General features: G+C 32.2%; 1 protein-coding gene across 1 annotated transcript in view; it reads left to right on the forward strand.

Moving 5' to 3' along the window:
* The window catches only part of LOC136989474 (sushi, von Willebrand factor type A, EGF and pentraxin domain-containing protein 1-like), a 111,686-nt gene that overhangs the window by 78,792 nt on the left and 7,161 nt on the right, over positions 1-25,733 (forward strand). The window contains exons 25-36 of the mRNA XM_067287629.1: positions 983-1,222; positions 1,829-1,996; positions 2,110-2,283; positions 4,172-4,815; positions 7,127-7,230; positions 9,111-9,444; positions 16,984-17,192; positions 17,260-17,784; positions 17,902-20,754; positions 20,830-21,200; positions 21,423-21,608; positions 21,690-21,872. Of these exons, the coding sequence (XP_067143730.1) occupies positions 983-1,222; positions 1,829-1,996; positions 2,110-2,283; positions 4,172-4,815; positions 7,127-7,230; positions 9,111-9,444; positions 16,984-17,192; positions 17,260-17,784; positions 17,902-20,754; positions 20,830-21,200; positions 21,423-21,608; positions 21,690-21,872 (5,991 nt within the window). The remainder of the gene's footprint in view (positions 1-982; positions 1,223-1,828; positions 1,997-2,109; positions 2,284-4,171; positions 4,816-7,126; positions 7,231-9,110; positions 9,445-16,983; positions 17,193-17,259; positions 17,785-17,901; positions 20,755-20,829; positions 21,201-21,422; positions 21,609-21,689; positions 21,873-25,733) is intronic.

The raw sequence follows: 25,733 nt of genomic DNA on the forward strand, positions 1-25,733 counted from the left end.
ATATGATAAATAATTTTAAAATATTGGAAACGAATATAAATTTGAAGTCTAGAGATAATTAGTGAAGAAAAAATCAAAGCAGTTTAAGGAATAAGAAATAAAAATTTGAATAAAAATGTCAATGTTTTTTGATCTTGAGTCGGTTTTGAATTGATGTTTCTCAGCAATTTAATAAGGATTGATTATAGTTGAAAGTGTTTTGTTAATTAACATTAATAAAAAATTTGTTTTCAAATAAATTTGTATGTATCAAGTTCAGTTTGTGCCATCATATGAACCACTAGGAACAAATGAAACAAAATATTGTCTGCACACAAACTGTGACACAAACTCAGTTAGAACATGATTGGTTAAAAAGGTTTCAAACATTAGTTGTGAAAAGTTGATTGGTCAAATGAACCAGAGATTAGAAAGAAGTTGAGATATTCTTAACTCCTAACAAATTGATTAAACACTTGCCAAAAGGGAATAAACTGGCAGTTCATATCTATGTGCCATTTGAACCTATATATAGCTTTAATTGGAAAATGAATCATAACATTATACAACTGTTATAATAATAATAATAATAATAATAATATTATGGCCCAAATGATGAGGAATGATGAGTTTTTCAAGAACAAAACATTTTATTAAATTTAATAACATAATAAAAATATATTGTAACTAAAAGGAACACAAGAATAAATGTTTGAAAAAACACTCTAGCACATTCTTAGAAAAAAATCATCAAAAGCTGACATGACTCAACCTGATTGATTGAGCACACTATTAAGCAAAACATGCTTAATTTAATGATGCAATTGTGTAATTCAATTTGAATAAAGAGATATGCCACATAACATATAATAAACATTTTATAAGCTTAATTTTCTTTTAATTGAAATCTGTTTATAGTGAATCCTCATTTAATCACTTGTGTTATGCATGTATTTGAAAAATTAAAGTTACGTTTTACACATTATTTCTTTTATTAACATAGCTGACGGTATTCTTGTTGTTGGACAAGAACAAGATGGAAAAGGAAGCGGTTTTAGTTCTCCAGAATCGTTTATTGGATCCATGTCATTATTACAAATATGGGATTACGTTCTTACTCCAGAAGAAATATCAACTTTTACAACCAGGTGTGATAATTATAAAGGAAATGTAAGAGCTTGGTCTGATTTTCTTGGAGGAATTTTTGGACGTGTTGAAAAGAAATCTTCTGATTTCTGTAGAGGTATTAAGTTTTAGAGTTACAAGCTTTTTTATTAGAAGTATGGAATGTATAAAATATTTTGTAGAATTAAAGAATAAATTATATTTTTAATTTAAACTCTAAAAGTAAAAATTATGATATACAGTAATTGGTGAAATATTGTATTGAAAGATCTTATGTAAAAAGATGCTTTCAAATCAAAAAGTTTTGAAAAAGACCAATAATTTTAAAGTATTAATAATGTAAATTTTTGTTACAAATGATTTGTTTAATATGTAAAATTATTGGAATGCTAGATTGTAATTAATCATTCAATTCCCCTAAAGGAGGCTCCACGTTTGATATTTGCCAAATGCTGAGCAAACATTTGACCAATACCGAGTAGCGTGGATGATTTACTCATGACTTTACTCAACAAATATGCTTAATGTTTTTTTGAGTAGGCATTTATAAGTGAATGCCTACTCAAAAAAATATCATTCAACATATATCATCAGAAATGATGATATACTTTGAATGGCATTTATATGCTGCTAAATTTAAAAATCTGTTCGAAGGAAAGATATGTTTTATATCTGACAAATTCAATATTTAAATATAGAATTTTAAAAATAAACATTCATTTAGGATGTAACACACCTGCTATCCTCGTTCATGGAGATGTAACTGTTAGCGGAGTAAAAACAAATGCCTTAGCAACTTATCTATGTCATCCTGGATATAAGATTACCGGTTCTGTGTCTCGTAAATGTATGGTATATGGTGACTGGTCTGGCGAAAGTCCCTCTTGCACCCGTAAGAAAATATTATGCTCATTTCTTTAGAATAGTCTAAAATGTATAAATGTATGAAATTCAAAAAAATGAATTATGTATTATTTGACAATAATTTTAAATAAACTATTATAGGAATTTCGTGTGGATTTCCCGGTTATTTGAATAATGGATTTATCAGTGGAAGATCTTATCTCTTTCAAGACACGATACAGTACTTTTGTAATTCCGGCTATCATTTAAAAGGAGGGAGCATTCGCACTTGTCAAGCAGATGGTTATTGGAAGGGAGAACCTCCTTATTGCGAAGGTAAGATAATTATTATAAATCATTTTCAAGGTCAGGTTGTTCCATCTGGTGGCCTGATTATGTTAGATAATTTGCCCTCGTCATTATTGTTCAATTTTCATAAACATTTCTACTCAAAACTGGAAAAGACAACTCTGTGAGTATAAACATAAGAAAAGAAACTTGAAAGCAGTTAAAGGAGCCAGGATATATATTGGGATTAAGTGTTTTTTGGGTTTTTAATCCCATATTCAGATCCATCAAATTCTACATTCTGACCATTTGAGTAGAACCGTCTATTCGAATTGTCAGAATATATAATGTTGTTCTATAAATGTATAAATTCTTTATTCTGACAATTGGAATAGCATGTTCTATTCAAATGGTCTGAATATAGAATGTTATGGCTCTGAAGATGTGATTAAAAATCCCAAAAAGCATTTAATCCCAATAAATATCCTGACTTCTTTAACAATTTTCAAGTTTTTTTTTTACGTTTATAAACATTTCTTTCTATATTTTATGAATAAATAAAGATTTTCATATTGATCATGTACAGTACATTTGTAATAACTTCTCCTCATTTTGTTAATTTGACTTCTTGTAACTTAATTAAAATTTTCATGTGTCAAAACTTTTTGATATGAATTTTAAAAATTCTAAAAAAATAGCATCTTAAAATTTTCAGTTTAATTTATTATTATGAAACCTGCCAAGTGATCTGCCAGATTATTTATTTTGGTTTGGTTTTGGTTTTATTGGTATATGGCAATGAGACACATGGGCAATCTGCCAATCTGGGTAATACCTCCCAGGAGGTGTTTTATAAAAACTGGACCCTATTTAAATGTTACAAATATGAAGAAAACCTGAAAATTCCATGTGGCCAGCTCATTGGCAAGGCTTGAACTCATGACAGACTACCAGTGTTCGGTGGTTTTATCTACTCAGCAACTGGTGGACTGATTATTCGTCAGATTATATTAAAGGCTAATGTTGTGAGTTATGCGAATACCGAGTACAAAGAAACTGGGATTTTCAAAAACAGAATCTTTAATTCACGTGATAAGATACAGGAACTTGTAGGATGCCAGCAATACAAAAAATATCTCTCCCCGACAAGTAAATATATATATATATACACCTTATAACTAAACTTATAACTAATTATAACTAAATTAGGATAATGGGAAAATGAGGACGAATAAAGTAAAGGATAGACTGAAAGAGAAAAGGGTACCCAAATTTTATGGCGTTATCACAGTGCGTTATATACAATGGTTGGTGGATCTCTTCTTAATCACGAACGATGTAACTTTGTCACTAAAACGTAAATTCCTTGACAGACGGGGACAAAAATACTCTTGAACTTCTCTTCTTTCGATCCAAATTTTTCTACGTTCCCTCGTACTTCTTTGTTGTTTCCACGTAGTCCCAAAAACGTGGTGGAGAGCTACCTCTGGCGCGTCTTTCCTTCTCGAGTCTTAGCCAAAGAATGACCACTCCGTCCCCGTTCTGCCCTGAGGGCCGCATACCGTCCCATTGTCCACAAGAGACCACCTGCTGTTGCGCCGTTAAGCACCGGTCGGGAGAAAATACCAGGAAGGGAAGATAATAGTACTAGGAAGAAGGAAGGAAAATATATATTCTAATATAATATAAAATATAACTATACAGTACAATAATGGCGTTTAGCCACAATGTATTAATTAGATATAAAGCAATTTGGTTACAGGAGAGGGTCAAGCCACCATCTTGCAATAAATTTTATAATTAGAAATAAAAACAGATTGTTCTTTATGGTATTATTGTAAAAGTCATATATTATACTTTCTACAAATGTTAATTCTTCATATTTTTATTTTTTAGTTTTTATATTAAAGCAATGAAGTTTTATTTCTGATTACAGAGATATTATGCAGTCCACCTTTACCATTAGAAAACGGTAAAGTCATAACAACTCTCCGAAAATACAAACCCAGTCATAAAGTGCAATTCAAATGTGACGATGGTTACAAGTTAGATGGAGCTTCGTATTTAATTTGTGGAAATGATGGACAATGGAATCAAAGTCAACCAGTTTGTCAACCAAAATCCTGTGAATCTCCTCCACGTGTTCTTCATGGCCAAGTTGTCGGTCAACAACAGAAATTTGAAGTGGGCAGCGTAGTTTATTATAAATGCGATAACGGTTACATGATTAGTAATTTGAATGCTGTGAAATGTGCCATCAAGAGTCGTTGGGAAGGTGACATTCCACGTTGCGAAAGAGTAAATTGTGGCCTTCCTCCAGTTATACCAAATGCAAATTTTGAGGGAAGAGATCATAAATTTGGAGGTGTCACAACTTACAGATGTGAACTTGGTTATGAACTTGTGTCAAATGGCGAAATAAGCTGCTTGGAAAATGGAGTTTGGTCTAAGCCTATTCCTCACTGCAAACCTGTTAGTTGTGGCAAATTAGTTACTCCTGAAAATGGATACATTCAAGTTAACAATTATACATTTGGTAATGTTGCAAAGTATTTCTGCAACACTGGATATGAATTGCAGGTAAAAATATGTCATTTAAGTGTTATATTATGATAGTATACCAGTGGCGTGCCGTCATTGGAAGCGGTGGAAGCGCCGCTTCCCTTGTATTTTCTAAAATATAAATTTTTATAATTTAACGTACTTTGAATTAATTAAAATTAATATTTTATTATAACTGCATTATGTATCTTATTAAAAAAATTCTATACTACATGTGAAAAAAACGATAAGATTGCTATTGTATATTCGAATATTAGTGGTGGAATGAAAGAGCTGGAATGTCGAAACAGGCCAGCTTCCAAGCAGCGAGATTATAGGCATTGGCGCATACGCTTTACAGAGCACCAACCTCACGCATTTCACCGGATGCTACACGCGTATAACGCTTCCAATGTTTCTATCCAGGACCGGTTCAGGGCTGTTAGCTGCCTGCCTGCTAGATATTTGGCTGCCCTCGCCCCATTATGTGAATCAGTATTATGTGAATGAATAGACTAGATTTATTATTTAACCCAACCGATAGGAGTTTACTGGCATGTTTTTATGATAGTTCTGTATAGTTGACAGGACTTTTAAAAAATCCATTAAAATATTTGATATTTTTATTCCGCTCTCCCATCTTATATTACTTACGGATTTCAATGTTAAACCGGATATTACGATTTAGTATGTCCCATCTGTAAGGGGGTGCAGAAAAAACGTGTACAATTCTTGTATAATGTTAAAAAAATTAACTGTTACTTTGGCAGCATCATTTACAACTAAATTTAATGAATGAGACATACAAGGTACAAAAATAGCTCTAGAATTTATTTTCCTTAAATTTACGATTTATGTATCGGTTGTCATAAAAATTTGTATTTCCACTTTTTTCCCAAGACTACAAATATTCAAGTACAAAGTAACCAGTTTCAACTTATTTCTACTTAAGAAGTAGTTAAATAATTAAGCGATTAGGGAATTAGGGACATAAATAAAACCCTGATGAAAGAACCGAAATTTTCCTTAAACAGAAGCTTAACCGAACCCAATCTCTTGCTGAGTACAGTGGAGACTGATCTCTTTATAATATTAGATGTAATAAAGACAGAAATTTTTCCAGTTCAATGAGAGTGACCGAAAAGTTGTAAATTTTGGAAATTTCCGTGGACACTTGGTCCTAAAACGAATTAGTTAGAAATCGAACGACGGACAATCTGTTAACTTTAACATATTTAGATTTTTATAGCTATGGTGAGAAATGTTTAAAATTTACAACAACCCTGTCACATCCTTTGAGGTATACTAGTGATGTGACAAAAGAGGCATTTGACATTGACTGGTATCGGCACCCTCAGGATTTGGCACGCACACACCTACCTGGACCGTCTCTGATTTCATTCATTAGCCACTCGTAGGGAGCTATTTCACTAAGTGGATTGTTTTAAGATTTAAAAAGTAAAGAATATTTTGTTATTTTTATGTACGTTTCTTCACAAAGTTATATTTAATTATAAGTTTTTTTAAAAGTATATTCATACAATTGAAGAATTTTTTGTACTAGGTATGCATATTTGTCACACATTTTGTTTTACCAAGTAAGTTTTTCTGATAATTTTAATTCTAGCCCTTATATCGTGGCTAGTGATTCAAAAATTTATTTTAAAAAAGTTTTGGTTCAAGACCGTATAATGAAAAAGAAAACATTATTAAAAGAGAAAGACCAATGCCTAAATTAAATATAAATACGTCGACGAAAAAATTTCAACATTTTGACAATAAAATTTATGATGAATGACGATTCTTTCGTAAAATTGAAGCAATTTGGAAATCAAAGCGGAATAGAATTTAACATTGGTAGACAATATAAAATAAATATTGAAAATTATAACAAGATAATTACGATTAATAGATGTTATATGTTTTTTCTCAAAGCAAGAATTGGCATTTAGAGGGCATAGGGAATTTATTGAATCTAATAACAAAGGTAATTATATTGAACTTTCGTTATTTATTAAGTACGTCAGATAATCTATTAAAAATACATTTAAAGAAGTGTACGGTTTTTACTGGCTTATCGAACAAACGAATACAAACGGGCCCTGACGTGCAATTAATTGATTGCCCCTGTAAGTCTGTTTCTTACAGAAACCAGGTTCCCTATCATCAAATGTCACAGCACGCCACTGTAGTATACTATTTCCAGTGCTGTCTTACAACTATTAAACTTTTCATTATTCAAAATTGAAAATACATATGTTAAAAAAAACTAATTTCACAGAAATTTTTTAAATTTCTGATGAATACCTCTTAAAATTTAAAAAATTATAATAATTTATGAATTTTCAAGGGCATAAGATCAAGGAAATGTCGAGCCACAAGAGACTGGAGTGGAGAGTCGCCTGTTTGTGTTCCTGTTAGCTGCAGTCAACCTGAATCCATCCCTAATGGAAAGTATGCCAAATTTATTTACAGTTGAACTTTTTCACAAGCAAAGTTAATCAGATAATGTTTGATATTATTATCTTTAGTCTAAGTATTATATCAATGAATAACAAAGATCAAATCAAAGACAGCATTTATTAACTTTTAAAATATTATAGATAAAAACATGAAACCATTAGAAATCATTCATTTGTAATGATTTATTTGATGAATATAGATAAAAAAGGGCAAGAAAACATTGCAGAAAAACCATCATAAATTGTGAGAGTTACATTTTCAAAAGTAAAACTTTGTTAGATTTAAATGCATTTATTTACGTTATTGTTAAAATTATTTTTTAATATTCTTTATCTTTTCCAATTAAGAATATTCTGTTTTGCATTGTGCATTTCACTGCTTTTTAATCCCAATATTCTTTTATTCGTAATTATAAGTGAGAATATCGAAGTTATGGGAAGTTTTATTCTTACGAGAGAATATTTAATCATTTTATGATTATGCTCTTTGCCTCATCTCTCTCTAAACTTTTCATTCATTATTGGTTTTTCCAAATTATATGTTACTATATCTAAAATAAAAACAATCAGCTTTTGCACAGATAAAAAGGTAAATACCAGTTTTACCTATTGCTTTGTCTATCAAATTTATTCACATTTGTCTTATATGGTAGTTTTTTCTTTTTCAATGTTATCTTTACTTGCTCTTGCAATTCCAGAAATTATTTAGAATCTTTTAAACCTGTATCCATATCATCACCTATGCTTAAGTTGGATTACATTTATACAAATACTACATTCTACACATTATTGTAGGTCAAGTTTCCTACAGTTAATTTTTTCTTCTCCAGCAGTAATTGATAACTAGGTTTGCCCATGTTGGTTGGACCTGTCACCCATAGAATTAGCATTGTGAACTCTGATGTTGTATATCTCCAGTTACAGTCAAAATTTTAAATGTTTGCATCATGACCTAGACCGAGATGGATTCTTTTTGTATGCAAAAAATTAATTAAATCAGTTGAGAGGTTTCAGAGGCGTTAACCATCACACAAACATTAAAGTCATTGCTAAGAGAGTCATTGCCTCAATCCACTCAAAATTTTGAAAAATCTTCAACCTGTATCATTTACTTCAATACTAGTAAAATGGTCAAATTCCAAGTACAGGGTATTCCAAAATGAATTCCACCATTTTAAATGACTGTATTTATGTTAATTATTATCCAAAAAGTATATGACATACACAATTGATAAAGTAACTAAGTTTCACCTCCCCATCTGCATTCAAATGTCTCTAATTATATTTATATGTAAAGCTCAACCAATGCCGAATTATCAGGCTAGCAAATGGCTATAATAATATTAATAATTTAAGATAATTTGGTACTAGAGTTAGGCGTTAGGCACCATCTCTTGCTAAATTTAATAATTAGAATTTGGAACGGCCCGAAGCGGGACTCGAACCCACAACTTCTGCTATCCGTGCAGACACATTAATGACCGTCGATGGTCGTACGGTAATCTTATATCAGCTGAAAGGGGAGAGTGGACCGAAGGTCCAGGTAGTGTAACTGATAACGTGTCTGCACGGATAGCAGAAGTTGCGGGTTCGAGTCCCGCTTCGGGCCGTTCCAAATTCTAATTATTAAATTTAGCAAGAGATGGTGCCTAACGCCTAACTCTAGTACCAAATTATCTTAAATTATTAATATTATTATAGCCATTTGCTAGCCCGATAATTCGGCATTGGTTGAGCTTTATCTATAATGGGTTAGTAGTTGTTTGTTTATATATTTATATGTAATTATATAATGTGTTTTCATATAAACATGTATAGTATTTAATAAGTTTGGACTGACTACATTCTTGATAAATTTCAATTTAATTCTAGATTTGTCGGGAATGATTGGACAGTGGGAAATATTGTCACTTACAGCTGTCATCCTGGATATATGTTAAAAGGTGAAATGGAAAGAGTTTGTTTGGAAAGCGGCCAGTGGTTACACGAAACGCCAATGTGCGAGCCCATCGAATGCTCTCCTCCCGACCACGTGCAACATGCTCGCATTCACGGAAAAGATTATCATTTCGGACACCGAGTGGAATATCAGTGCGAAATTGGATACGAACTGATAGGTCAAGCCATTAGAGTGTGTTTAGAAGATCAACACTGGGGTCCTGAACCGCCAATCTGTAGACCTGTTTCTTGTGGTCGTCCAACCCAGGTAATTAATTAATTATTGTTAGACTTGATGTTGCTTGTTGGAGATTAGGAAAAACTGATTAGACTCACGTAACTGGTTATGTAACAAAGAAACAAAGAATACACAAAGATTACACTGCCTTGACTCACAGAAGGTCAGTGCTGAAAAGGGGAGAGTGAAACGAGGTCACCATCACCAATGGCTCACAAAGGGGTTAACAGTGCCGCCAACCTTTTATTACGTAATAGAAAAATGTTTACAAAACATTGCTGCGACATAATGCATTGTCTGTAATGATGTCATATAGCATTTAACAATAATTTCAATCGTTGATTCCAACACACCCCCTCAACAATTGATTGTTAATACATTCCAATATTGTGAGTAAATTTCTTAACCTTATTCATGCCTAGTGGTTTGGTTAACAAGTCAGCCATCATCTGTTCACTCGGACAATAGAATACAGTAATTTCTCCCAAATTCTTTAAATCATGTACAGAATGGTATTTTGTGTCGATATGTTTCATGTGTTGTTATGCTTTTCCTAATTCTAAAAGTCAAATACAACTTTGATTGTCTTCAAATATTTTGGTAGATATTGTAATTGGTAAATTTATTTCTTCTAGAAGTCATTTCATCCATACAGTTTTTTCAGTAGCTTCTGCCAAGGCTGTGTACTCAGCTTCGGTGGACGAAAGTGCTACACTGTTGTTTTTTACTAACCCAATGGATAGGACTTCCTTTTAGCAAGAGCAAATATCTTGTGTTCAATTTGCAATCTGTACAATTGCCTTCCAGTTGGCATTTACATAACATTTAAGTTCTAATTTTTCATCAATATTTCCTAATTTAAGTTTCTTCTTTTCTGTCGAATTGAGATAACAAAAGATTCTTTTTACTTCCACCCAATTGACATTAGCAAGAAAAGTAACAAAACCTTGTTACTTTTCTCGCTAATATCAATGTACTTATCACAATATCTGGACATGAGTTAGTTGCTAGATATAATGAACATATAGTACACTTCACGCCAGCATTTAGAAATTAAATAAATGACGCTTCCATGTTGTGGTGTTACTAACAGCGATTTATTAAACTTCAGATATACTCGCAAGTACTTTCAACAGTTTACAACCATCATCCTCAGGCAAAAATCGAATACCTTTATTATCGAATTATCAGCTTTTTAACGGAAATTTCAAATTACGTGATGCACGTGGTTGAAATATAGAATAAAACATTAAAATTGAATAATTAAATATATATATAATGTTGGAATTAAAAAAAATATATATATATATTTTTGTTTTTAATTCCAACATTAATAATTTATTGTTATAAATATATAATACTAGTTAAAAATTAAGATATACCTTTTTCTTTTTATTTATGTTCATGATTATTTTTTTAAAAGACTTAATGTTACAAAAATATTTCCATATAAAATCAAGACCAATAGGCTTATGGTCCCAAATTGGAAACTGCTGTGACAGATGTAACAGACTAAAAAACCATAAGAAGCAGCAAAACATTTTATTTATTAATGTTTTTTGCCATATTTACTGACCTTCTTCAGGTAGAACAAGAATTTGAATGTAAGTTAAGAATGAATGCAGTAGTAATTTAAAAATAGCATTCTAGAATATAAACATTTGAAATGTAGAAAGTCAGATGATTAAAAGTAAACAACGAAAAAATACAAACATAAAAAATGTCATTAACTTATGGTCTAATTAATATGTCAATTCATTTTAAGTGGAAATTTCAATTTATTGTGGTCAAGATAGTACTATTATATCTAAATTACCTTTGAAAAATATTCAATCTATTAGACCATCAAATTGAATACTTATAAGAGTCAATAAACTTGCAATTTAATTCAAATATACAGTAGAGCGTTGATTATCCAAAAGCTGATCAACCAAAACATCGGTTAACCGAAAGCATTCTAGTCAGACTGTGTCATGCTGAATCGAACATTTTTGATACTAGATTAACTTCTAAAGTATAATTTTTTTGTTTTTATATTTTTCAATATATTTATTTTGTTTGTACAAAATAAAGAAATAATTTTTAATGATACAATAGCCACAATTATTATTATTTAAATTTTTGTTAGGCTTAACATTGACGACATGCAACGGATAAAAATTTCAACATGGGATGTATTAATATACTATTATTGGGATATACTAATATACTATTTTAATAATGTATTTTTTCGTACATAATCAGCTATCTGAAAAATCAATTTTCCAAACAACCCCAGTCCCCAATTGATTCGGATAATCGACGCTCTACTGTATATATATATATATATATATATATATATATATACAGTAGAGCGTCAAAACAGAAACCTGCACCTGCCTAAATGGAAAAATTCCTCGTAACTCATCAATTTTGTACATTAAAAACATTGTGTTCAAAACAGAAACCTGTCAAACCAGAAAAAATATTCAGTACCACGCAGTTCTGGTTTACACAGGTTTTACTGTAATTTAATTAAATAATATAAATAAATATATATACATAAAGAAATCAGTATTAAAATACAGGGGCATGCAAAAGTAGGTATACAGTGTTGTTATGAAAAAAACATACAAGGAGAAAATAGAAAGAAAAAATATTTATTTTTATGTACAAATTAAATCACAAATAAGGAATACGAACTAATAAAAGATTAAAAAATAATAATAATAATGAACACCAAACATTTGTATTTCTCAGATTCTCAACTGTATATACTTACTTTTGCACCTCCCTGTACATTAATTGATAAAAGTTATGCACCCAGATAGAATTGTTTGATTACTCAGCATACAGCTATGACTCAGACATGATATAAACAACTAAAGTTGCAATCCAATTGCACACCAAGTAATGCCACCATACTGTGTTAAAATTGCTATTATATGTTCAGAAGTTTTAATTTATCTGTTAGAATTAAATAAAATTTCTGAACAAATTTTTTTTTTTTTTAATTTACCTGTTGTTTGGATATCTCAAAATTTCAGGCATGTCTATATGATGCAGTCAAAAACATTACACACAGCTTATGGAGTTTGAAAAAATCTACATCATTGGGCTGAGAGAAGTAGGATGGCTGTTTTGCTGAAGTGCTCACCATCTAGGCCTTTCTTATCTGTGAGGTGTTGAAGGCATGCAAATGTGGTGGGCAGCCTCTAGACACCCTAAACAGACTACCAGGAGAAATAATTGTCTGATCATGAGACATGCCCAGACAGCTACAGTGATATTTTTGTTCACTAGCCACTGACAAGTGGAAGTCTTGCCTTGCTATGCAACTTCTTTCTGCAGCAGGTGACTAACAGAGGCAAATATGTATGCATGTCCTGCCGTTAGCACTCCAACATTGCCAGCTTTTTGGTGGTGTCATGATGGAGAATCTTGGACTGTTACAGACTGGCAGCATATTGTCTTTAACAACAAATCCTGTTCTGTTTGGGAACAGACAACCATTATGTTAAATTGTAGAGAACTTTAAACCTATCAAACCTATCATAACCCATATGCTTCCCACTGCACTTTGTGTGGCACGCTGCTTCTAACTGCTGGCCTGGTCTGGGGAGCCACCTGGTATGACAGCCATTCCTAGTAGTGATGCAAGGGATAATGTTGGCAAAGTAATATATTTGGAAAATTCTATTTCCTTATTGCCTTTCATGATGGCTGTGAACAGCCATTTTCCAAAATCATAAAACAATTTATTCCAAAACAGTTCTTTGATATACATATTATTTTACCATTTATTACCATTAATTAAAAACGAAAGCAAATTTGCATGCTAATGAAATGTATGTGGTTGTTTAGTTTTACATAAAGAATTAAATTGTGGCCAAATATTTGATACTGTGGGACACAGGGCATCATCTTCAGTGTTTATTCAGAGTTGACTGACATTTTGATTTTATAATCAGCAATGCTAAAATGCCACTTCACATAAACACAGTACAGTACAGAATTTTACTGTTGTTACATTTTTTGTCACACCCACATTCATTCACGTGGATTATTAAATATGGGGTTGCAACCCACAGTTTAAAAAGCACTGTTCTAGATAATTTGATTAAATTTTGGAGAAAATAAAAAATTTAACTTACACTATGTACTCTACAGTACATTTTAGAGATGTTTCCTCATTTTGTTTACATGCATACATATGTATCCATGGAACTTTTCCTGTGTATATGTGTTGGTGTCTATTTCATTTAATATCTCAGACTGGGATAAAGATTAAGAAATTATTTTAAATAAAATCTTGTAACAGATGGTGCCACACACAATTTTAACTTTATGCTGATGTATCTTAATGCTTTTTAAACATACCGTATTTTACGGACTATAAGACGCACTTTTTTCTTCGAAAAATTGCCTCCAAATTCAGGTGCGTCTTATACTCCGTAGCGTCTTATAGGTATTTTTTAAAAAAAAATTGGTTAAAAATTAAGGTGCGTCTTATAGTCTGTAGCGTCTTATAGTCCGTAAAATACGGTAATTATTATTTGTCAGGAAAGTTAGCAACTCAGTGCTGGATTTTTTGTGTGCACTAACACAGAATAAATTCAGACATATTTCTAAAACTTTGTAAGTTTTTGCATGTAGGAAACCATTAACATAACCCAGCACTTCCACAAATATATAACTTTTATCTCCATCTACATCATTTATTCATTAATTTACTGTTTACAAAAAATACAATATTCTCATATGCAACAAAAGTAGATTTATAGTACAGTGGTGCTCATATAACATATTTAATCCGTTCCAGGTGCACGTCCGTTAAGTGAAACGTCCGTTATACGAAACACATTTTCCCATAGAAATACATGTTAAAACATCTAATTCGTTCCGCAGCATAAAATAACCGTACTGTATCATTAAAAAAATGAACATGGGGTGTGTTCTTTTATTCCTCCGCGTAACTCTGCACGAGCAACATCTGTTTAAAAATTCCTGCGGAATGCATTCCTAAATTCCGGTGGGAGTGCGCGCCGTCGAACGGCAAAAATGGCCGCTTGTAGCAGTAGTTTACGGTGGAAAGCAACATGGCGTCCTCCATGGCTCAAATAGTTTTGTTTCCGGGTCCATTATGTGGTTTTACGAATGAGAACTTAGAAATTGCAAAAGCGCGAGTTAGCGCACGCGGTGATGTAAGTGTCTTTACAAATTATTTTTCGAGGCTATTTTTGAATGCTCTTTCAACAAATAATCCATTTTATGGTTAAATTTTACAATTGGGACCCTTCTTTTGCCTTTTAAAGCTCATATTTTAGAATTATAGATTCCTCCATCACGATACTATCAATAGTGTGGGCGCCGCCATCTTTCTTTCTTTCACCGTCGTTCCTAAATGCCTACAAACAGCAGCGCACTTCCGTAGTAGCGGAGACGCAGAGCAACCACTATTAAAAAACACACCCATGGAGCAGTCACCAATTATGCCGGAAAGTCCGTTGTTCGCAGCCAGTTCGTTGCTCGAGTCACGTAACAGCCAAACAGAAAGTCCGTTATTCAAGGCGTACGTTATACGAGGCACCACTGTATTTGTCTTATGATAACCTATCCATGTTGCTGCCATCACAATTTCAAAAATAAATTGATGAATAACACTAATAATTAATTCTATATAATTATGACAACCCATACAACTGAATATATGTAAATTATGCAATGGAAAAAAAACCAGACAGTCCAGCAGATAAAGGTTAATAAACAACACTAGCAAACGTTTTTTGCTGTGTTAAACTATGTAAATTTAAATGAAAAATATTTTTAGTTAGAAATTGTAATGTAAAAAAAGGACAAATAAACAGTAATCAAAAAATGTAAAAGTAAAAATAATAAGTCATATTCAAAATTTATTTTTCTAAAACAGGATTTTTCATAATGAATTTTACCATTTTAAATTGCTGTAATTATGTTAATAATTACTCTAGAAGTTTGTGATATATACCAATTGATAGCAAAACCATCCAACTTTCATCTCCTATCTACATTCAAGCATCTTGTCATATATTTAATTCAAATATTCTTCATTACACATGCATAGAATGTTATTACAATGAAAGAGTTATCACACACACGAAATTATTTGTCTTATATATCCCTAAAATGCATTTCAGCCCCTGGTGTTAATGGCCCTCTTCAGTTAGATGAACAACATTTATAAAATATAAGGCAAAAATTACAAAGGCAAAATGATTCCTAGGCAGAGGCTGCATAGCCTAGTAGCTCAAGCCCCATCAGCTCATAACCAACCAACTATAAGTGGTCAGAGCCATTCATTAAGTTAATGTACAAGCAAATTTAACATGGTAATTATCAATTGGATAAGAAAACTGAAAGACTTGCACAGGATGCAACTAAAATGGTGATACAGGAATGTATTATGCCTGTTTATGCAAGTATTAAAGTTTCAATACATTACTCCAAATGGGAAAGGTCAACATACGGTACTGAGTCTGTTTTTAGTCATTTGAAGGAGGTAGTGGGGGTTCAGTGGAGTACGAGACGTAATAAAGCCATAAAGATCTTTGACAGCAACATCTGTAAAATTACACCTCATTTTAGATATCCCACCATGTCGTTGAGATGTTCACAGTGCAATTGTAAAGCCATCGATAGTTAAGGGGACTGTATGGTTTTAAACATTTTGATTGTTAATAGTTTATAATTCTAATGTTTTGTAAGTGTGATACTTATAATAAATTCTTTAAATTAATTTTTGCCTTATATTTTATAAATGTTGTTCACCTAACTGAAGAGGGCCATTAACACCAGGAGCCAAAATGCATTTTAGGAATATATAAGGCATAAATAGTTTCATGTGTGTGATAATTTCATTTTAATAATATTCTATGTATGTGTAATAAAGTATATTTGTAATAAATATCTTTAAAAAAAGGTATTAAAGGCTATTGTTAATTCTTAATCTTGTCATCTACTATTTCCTGGAAGCACCAAAGACAAAAATGGTGACTCCACAACAGAGAATGCATTTAGCTTTCTGCAGTTTGCAAAGTCAAAATTACTTGTCATTATGCAACATGAGTAATCTGTAGGAGTTATAGAATTGTTGTTGCTGTAGGACAACAAATGTGCCACAGTGAGCATAGGAAGAATTTGAGTATTGTTTAAATATGTGCTGTGCAATACAAGATGCATGTGTTGAGAAATTATAATGGCCAAACGTGAAACTTGGATGGTTATCCAATGATTTAATGTACATTACAACATTCTTAGATAATAATTAACACAATTACAATAATTTAAAATGGTAGGATTCTTTTTGGAGTACCATGTATAATAAATATATTTGTTAAACAAATTGATATGTTATTTTGGAAGATTAGCATTTAGTAAATAAATATACAGATAAAATATTCATAAATTATATCTATAATATTGAAATCATCAAGAATAAATAAAAAATTTTTGAATTAACAAAAATTAACTTAATTTACTTTTAATTAAATTACTATTATTTCAATTTAACAACATTTAATTACATTCCTCAAAACAATTTTATGAAATCAGATTGAAAATGGTGAAGTCATAACTACAAACAATACATTTACCGGAGAGGCTAATTATCGCTGCCAAGTGGGATTTCGTCTGGAGGGAAACCAGCGGCGACGTTGTTTGGCAGACGGCAAATGGGATGGTCATGATCCATCCTGTGAAATTATAAAATGTGTCGAACCAATGCAAGTACAGCAGGCCTATCTATTATATTCAGATGTCAGGTAATTTAAATTTACTCGAAAAAGTTTTCTTTCTATTCTGTTTTTATAATTATACCAAATTTGTTAGGTATGGATCAGTTGTTGAATATTATTGTGATGAAGGTTACAAATTAAAAGGGCTGAGTCAAAGAATTTGTAGAGAAGATGGATTTTGGGAAGGCGAAGAACCTTACTGCGAGACTATCCGCTGCCAGTCACCTTCAGTAATTGAAAATGGTGATATAATGGTTCCGGATACAAAGTTTGGTACACATATTTCTTATTCCTGTCATAGAGGTTACGAACTTGAAGGTCCAAGAAGTAGAGTGTGTCAACAAGATGAACAGTGGAGTGGAAAAGAGCCTAAATGTCTTCCTATATATTGTCCAGATGATGAACTTAAATTACCCAATGGTCATATCAAACTAGAAAGTAATTTGATGGGTTCTGTTGTTTTATATAGTTGTGACGTCGGTTTCGAACTGATCGGGTTAATATCGCGTACATGCCAAGAAAATAAAGAATGGGAAGGAATGCCTCCCATATGTGCAAAAGTTACTTGTCCTCCACCGATACCACCATTAAATGGTGAAGTGGTCTGGTTTAATCACAGGTAATTATTTAAAATTTTAATTTCATTCACAGTGAAACAAAAACAGTATTAAACATTTAAAACTAGTTTATTTTGGATGTATTATTATAAATATCATTAATAGTTTTCTATTTTCAGTTTTGGTGATTCAATAACTTACAGTTGTCATAAAGGATATACATTACAAGGAGATTCGCATAGAATTTGCTTACCAGATGGTACCTGGAGTAATCAAGAACCATTCTGTGAACCTATCAAATGTAGTCTCCCATCTAATATTGAGTATGGTTATGTAAGATACGATAATTTAAATTATAGGTCAAAAGCAAAATATAGTTGTCATAATGGTTATAAGTTAATTGGTTCTAAATACGTAGAATGTCGAGCAGATCACAGTTGGGACGGTGCAGTTCCTCACTGTGAACAAATTTTATGTGCGGAACCTCCACCTATAAAATATGGACATCATATGACAGAGAATTTTACAATTGGCTCGAGAGCAATTTATGCGTGCGACAAAGGATTTATTATGGACTCTTCTAAGCTAGAATGTAATGCAAATGGAAAATGGATAGGAAAAATACCATCTTGTAATATTGTGTCTTGTTCTGCTCCCTCCAAATTTAAATTTGGCAAAATCATTGGCAAGAATTTCACTTATGGAAATACAATACACTTCAAATGCAATTCCGGTTGGGAATTAATTGGTGATTCTGTTCTTTTTTGTGAAGAAACTGGAAATTGGAATTCGTCATATCCTTCTTGCATAGGTACATTTTGTCCTTCTCCAGAAGTTATTCATCATGGACAGATTATTGCAACTGATTTAAAATATGGAACAAGCATTACATATCACTGTAATCCTGGTTACCAGTTGATAGGTGACAGTTACCGCAAATGCGAAATTGATAATACATGGAGTGGCAAACCACCAAAATGTTTACCAGTACTTTGTCCCGAACCACTAGATATAGCTCAAGGTACCAGAATAGGTAACTTATTTGAATTTGGGTCCAATATCACATTTGAATGTAATCATGGTTATCTATTACATGGATTGTCAACTTTGCATTGTTTAGAGAATGGAACGTGGTCTGCATCAATACCAGTTTGTGTAGAAGTATCATGTTCCATTCCTGAACGAATTAAAAATGGTGAAGTTGTAGTACCTATCAGAAAGAGGCAATACCAAAAAGATGATTCCATGCAGGCAGACGAGGGCTTTTTATTAGGTCATAGAGGAGATATTACTGTAGATTCTGACATGATAATTGAAGCATCCCAATCAGATATATTTCGACTTGGTGCAAGAGTAATTTATAAATGTGCAAAAGGATTCCATTTAGAAGGTGAAAGAATGCGTACGTGCCAGAAAGATGGTCACTGGTCGGGTGAAACCCCGTATTGTAAGGCTGTAAGTTGCAATAATGTCAGCAGTATTGCAAATGGAAATGTAAGTGTTTCAACTATTACTTTTCTATCCGAAATTAATTATACTTGTAATAGTGGTTACAAATTGATTGGATCTAATAAACGTATTTGTTTATCAAATGGTTCTTGGTCAGGTAACTCTCCACATTGTGTGCTCATTAAATGTTCACAACCATCATCAATACCACATGGAAATGTTAAATGGGATAATTTGAACTATGGAGGAATTGCAATGTATGAATGCAACACTGGATACAGATTAATCGGAAATGTAAGTCGGATTTGCCAAAACAATGAACATTGGAGTGGTTTAGAACCAAACTGCCAACCTTTGGAATGTACAAAACTGACAAATCCAAATAATGGATGGGTTCAAACTAACAGTCTTATGGTGGGAACAATAGCAAAATATGGATGCGAAGAAGGATATGAACTTACGGGTACAGCTATACGCACTTGTCTTATGAATGAAACGTGGAGTTCTACAATTCCTTCTTGTCACATAACAAGCTGTTTTCCATTACCTGCTATAAAATATGGATACATTATTGGTTCGAAATTTACTTTTGGATCTGTTGTTAAATATAAATGCTACACTGGTTACACTTTAATAGGACCTGCAGAGAGGTCATGTCTTGCCAATAAAAGTTGGTCAGGAGAAAGCCCTCAATGTAATCCTCTAAATTGTCCTCGTCCCCATGCTCCTCATCATGGTTCTGTTTATGTACCCAAACTTGCAGTCGGATGTTATGCCAATTATTCGTGTTATGAAGGATACGAATTACATGGAAATTCTTCTCGAATGTGCATGCCCGAGCTAATCTGGAGTGGAGATGTACCCAACTGTGTGATTGTCAACTGTTCATCTGTTACTACGATTCCTTATGGATCTGTAATGTATACAAATTTTACTTTTGGATCTGCTGTGAAATTTTCGTGCCTACCTAAGTATCAACTCTTAGGTTCTGAAGAAATATGGTGTTTACCAAACAAAGAATGGTCATCTGATATTCCAACATGTAATAGATACATTTGTGATAATCTTAATAATGATAAATACACTCTGATATCCCCTCTCGGACCACATCAAGTTGGTCAAACTGTGAAATTCAACTGTATCATGGGATATCAATTACAAGGAAAAAATACGTTAAAATGTGATGCAAATGGTCACTGGGAACAAAGTATTCCAAGGTGTATACCTGTAGAATGTGGTCCACCACCTGAAATAATGAATGGAAGAATAAGTTTCCTTTCCAATAATAAATCTAACAGTATCCAATATATGTATAAGAGTAAAATTGCTTATGTTTGCAATGATGGCTATGAATTAAATGGCAGCCGTGTACTTGAATGCGAAAGGGATGGTTATTGGGTTGGAGAAAAGCCACAATGTATCGAAGTTAACTGTGGGCATCCACCCATAGTCCATCATTCTACAGTTCAAGTGGAACATAAACCGGGTCTTTCGACAGCAATCTACTTATGCAATTATGGTTATAAATTGATAGGATCAGAAAAACATTTTTGCAAAGATGGCAAAGAATGGAACATAAACAAGTAAAAAAAATTTTTTTGTAGTGTTTTTCTTTTAAACTTTCATTTAATTAATAATTTTATATACACATTTTCCAGTACCCATTGCGAAAAAATATTTTGTGGTCCACCTCCGTATTTTCAATACAGCAAATCAACCAATTTGCTATCCAATAATTACGAAGTCGGAAGTTACATCACTTATACCTGTTTACCTGGTTACAAAAATATTGGAGGAGAAAGTCTTAGTTGTTCAGAGGAAAACAAGTGGATAGGCAGAATACCCCACTGTTTGCCGATCAGCTGTTCTAAGCCTCCTGCACCTAAACATGGAATTGTTGAAGGTGAAGAATATACTTTCCAAAGTATTGTTTTGTATAGTTGTGATAAAGGTTACAAATTAATTGGAAAAGATACTAGAGAATGTCAATCAGATGGAAAATGGAGTGGAGACATTCCAGAATGTAAAAGTAAGTACAATTTGCTACAGCATATTTATAATAATTCAGTTTAAAAAATTTATAGACCTAGCTTAAAACAAGGATCAAACTTATTAAAATGTAGGAAATATTTTAATATAATTAGTTCTTTCATCTGATGTTAACTGAATTTTCTGAACAGTAATGAAATATATAGATTTAAACATATACATTGCCTTCAACAAAATGATACATTTAGTAATATTTTTAAAGTAATCCATTGCAATGAATTAAATGAACCACGTAATGGATATCTATGGAAGGAAGTTGAAATCCGACAGCCGATAGTTGGTGATCGCATTTGGTTCTCTTGCGAAAATGGTTATAGCTTGGTTGGAAGCGAAAGCATCCAGTGTCAAGAAAATGGATTATGGAAACCAGAAATTCCACACTGTACAGGTAAAATCTTAATATATTCTTAATATGTTAATAAATCAAGAATTTTTTGCCATGTATAATTGATTTGAATATCTGATGTAGCAATAACATGTCCACCTCCCGCCGATTATCCTCCCAAAACAGTTGTAATTAAACACGAAGAAATGTTTTCATTTGGAGATCAGCTGACACATGTTTGTGAAGCAGGATACAGATCTGATGGTGATCTGACTATAAAGTGTCTGGAAAATGGAACGTGGTCTCGGCCAAATGGAATCTGTTCAAGTTAGTTTGTCATTAAGTTAAAATGTATTTAAAAAGATTTATCATACAGGAACATACTTCACTCAGATGGACAAATCAAATCTTTGTAATAGTCATTCTGAAAGATGCATTTTGGGTTGGTCTAGACCAGTGTTTCTCAACCTTTTTGGACCAAACGCCCCCTTTGTAAGACCCGCTTCTTAATTCGCCCCCCTATAAATTTTAACTGATAAAAATTGTACGATAATCTCTAATATAAGGTAGATTACATTAGGTGTTAGTAAGATATATCCAAAGAAATTTGAAAGGAACAATAGTAGAATAACATTTATTAGTTATAAATTTAATTTAATTTACAAAAAAAGTAAGATACATAAAGTAATGTGTTTTAATTTTAACATAACAAAGAAATAATAAACTAAATGAAATTTTAATGAGAACCTTGAGGTTGGTGATCTTGACAAAGTTTAATAATATTGGGTTCTAATTTTGACAGATATAATCTTAAGTCACCTTGTTGGCAAATGTTGAGGCGATTTCTTTGCTTAGTCAGCATTTGAGAAACCGCACTAAAACCCTTTTCCACTAGGTATGACGTTGGAAATGCCATGATTAATAGTCTTATTTCTATCCATAGTCTCTGAAATGTGTTAGTACTGCTAATTTTTATCCAAAATTCTTCTAAAGTACTATGTTCAAATGAATGTTTCGCTTCTACATTTGCCTGCAAATCTATTAATATTTCTTGAATGTGCGAAGGAGCATTAGTAGGATCAGCACTAAATGGATTAATAACCCAATCAGGAATATGAATATTTTCAACATCTTTAAACCGAAGTTTCATATCTACAATTAGGCTTTCCAAATGCTTATAATAAACTGCAATATTTTCGTCCTGTACAATTATATTACTTAAACAGGGAAATAAAGAAAAATCTTTTCTACCCATGTTATTTTTATAGAGACTTAATTTATTTATAAAACCAATAATTAAACTTTTCACTTTAATTATGGTCACATTGTTTCCTTGCAGTTTCAAAAGTAATTCATTTATTTTTGCATATATATCTGCCAAATAAGCTATGTCACTCTTTAAAACAGATATCTCCATTGGAAAATTATAATTTGTTGATTCTAAATAACTAATGACTGTATCAAATAAGTTGAACATTCTTCTGAGGCAACTTCCTTTAGATAGCCACCTGACCTCCGTGTGCAATAATAGGCGCTCATATTCTTCATCATTTTCATGGCAAAGTTGCCGAAATAATCTATCATTAAGTGGGTGTGCTTTTATTTTGTTAATTATTGATTTTACTAAATTCATTGTTTCATGTAATCTCCCGCCAATGGATTTGGCAACCAAGTGTTGCCTATGAATTATACAATGAATTGTAAAGATATTTGGATTTTCTTCCTTCAACATGGTTAGAAAACCACGATGACGTCCTACCATCGAAGGGGCACCATCCGTTGCACAGGCCAATATATTTTTCAAAGGAATTTGTTTTTCATCAAAATACGTTTTAAAACATTCATATATTGATGTGCCTTTCGTATCAGTGACTAAATGTCTGCAGAATAACATTTCTTCGATGATTTTTGAATCCTTTATGTACTGTACCTAACATAAGCCATTAATATTGCATCACTATCCCGTACACTACTCTCATCCAACTGTATAGTGAACTCTCGTGTTTGGAGATCCGCAGTTAGTTGATTTTCGACATCATTGGCCATTTCACTAATCCTTCTTGATATGGTATCATTACTTAATGGAATCATTGACAAAATATTGGCTGGATCTGCTGAAGTCATGGTAAGAACTTCCTTTATAACCGGTAATAATAATTTCTCTCCAATATTATGAGGTTTCGCATTTTGAGCTATTATACGTGAAATCTTATATGACACCTCCAATCCCTTATTTATATTTGTGGTTGCTGTTTTGAATACATCCGTTATTTTATTTCTTTTGGTAATCATCGTTTTTAAATTTTCGAAATATTCAATGTCTTTGTCCTGCTTGTCGGGATGTTTTCTTTTTAAATGTTCAATCATCCGGGATGGTTTCATTGCTTCATTAGAAAATACCTGATTGCACAGCAAACACATTGGAAGTTGGCTATTTTGTGGCGAAGAAATAAAACCAAACTTTACATATTCAACAGAATATTGCCGGCATTTCTTTTTCTGGGGCATTTTTAGAGGTTGATCTATAATTCAAATTTTAAAAAAATCAGTTTTAAATATATAAAAAATAAGTAAAATTGAAAATATTTATTTACTCAATGGGTAGAGGAGAACTGCCATATGCGTACCACTTAATTTCAAATGCGATTTATATATTATTTAGTAATAATTTATAGGAATATTATAATTTGAAACCAATCTATAACTACCGAAGTTGCTAATTGACCACAATTTTTTAATTATTATTGATAAATATTTGTGATATAATCATTTTTCCAAGACAATGCATACAGTATGCTTTCGGATACCGGTATCCTAAAGCGTATCTATATGAAAATAGTACTTCTTGAATAAGTTTATATGTAAGTAAACCATTTTATTCACAAAAATATATCTTATAAAGAAAGCTCAGAAAACTCACCTGATTTCTTCAATCTCTTATAATTCACAACAAAACAATTATTGTAACGGAATTTTTGTTCCTACTTTATCGATTTAATTAGAACTTACAATATAAAGCCTTTGTTTAGAAATAAATGACCTAATACGCATTAGGTGACCAGTATGCATATGGCAACTCTCTCCTATAAGTAGTAATTAACTTACCTATGATATACGGAACAAAATGAAATACGTTTATTTTAAAAATAATGCAAATATCATATATGGCGAGAGCACAACAGATCACATTAAAATTCAAATTTAATAATACTCATTACTGACTGCTCGACCAAATGATTGAAATCGTTGCACACGCAAAGCGAATCTAAGACATGCGCACTAGGGATTGCAATACCGGACTGTACGATGCGACTTTGTATTCACAGTCCAATTAATTTTGCCCGTTAGGGAGACATATAAAACATTGAATATACATTGTAGCAATTAAATACCAAAGGATAACAATATTGTTTTACAAAATGTTTTATTCGCTTCTTTCGCAACGCAATATAAAAATGCAGCGGCCCATCACTGCAAGCGGGTATTCAAAATGATTTCGCCCACGCAAAATGACTATCGCCCCCCAAAAGCGTATAGTCAAATAATCGCCCACTGTAAGTTTTCGATCGCCCCCCAGGGGGCGATATCGCCCAGGTTGAGAATCACTGGTCTAGACCCAAAATGCATCTTTCAGAATGAAGTCCTTAATTATCAATGTACAGTAATACCCCGAACTTACGAGATAAGTGGGACCGAGCGATAACCGCGTAAGTCGAATTCGCGTAAGTCAGGGTATAATTTTGCATATAAATACATACAAATTATTTTTAATTGGGTCCACTAAAGAAAACAATAATTTAGAAAAAAATGTTTAATAAAATCTTAGATAACACATGTGTATAACAAATTATGTTATTAAAATTGTAAACCAAAGTTATTTTGATGTAGAAGGTTTCATAAAATCTAACAAATTCGTCTGACGGCTCAAAGAATTTTTTTTTCTCCCGCAAAATTTCCTCGTAGCATGCTAATAATTTTTTTATTTCTCATTTTGTAGAAGAAATGCACTCTTCATTGGAGTCTATTTTCTAAAATTTGTAACCACTTTTCAATTGAACTCGGGCCTTTTGTCAAGTTTTCACAGCTTCGAGAATTTTTTCTTTACCTTTTATAATTGTTATGACCATCGATTCCGGTATATCAAACTTCTTTGCCAATTCACAAATTTTCATTTTTGTATCGAAGTCT

This window comes from Centruroides vittatus, unplaced genomic scaffold (genome assembly GCF_030686945.1).
Source record: "Centruroides vittatus isolate TY-2023 unplaced genomic scaffold, ASM3068694v2 scaffold_576, whole genome shotgun sequence".
NCBI lineage: Eukaryota > Metazoa > Arthropoda > Arachnida > Scorpiones > Buthidae > Centruroides > Centruroides vittatus.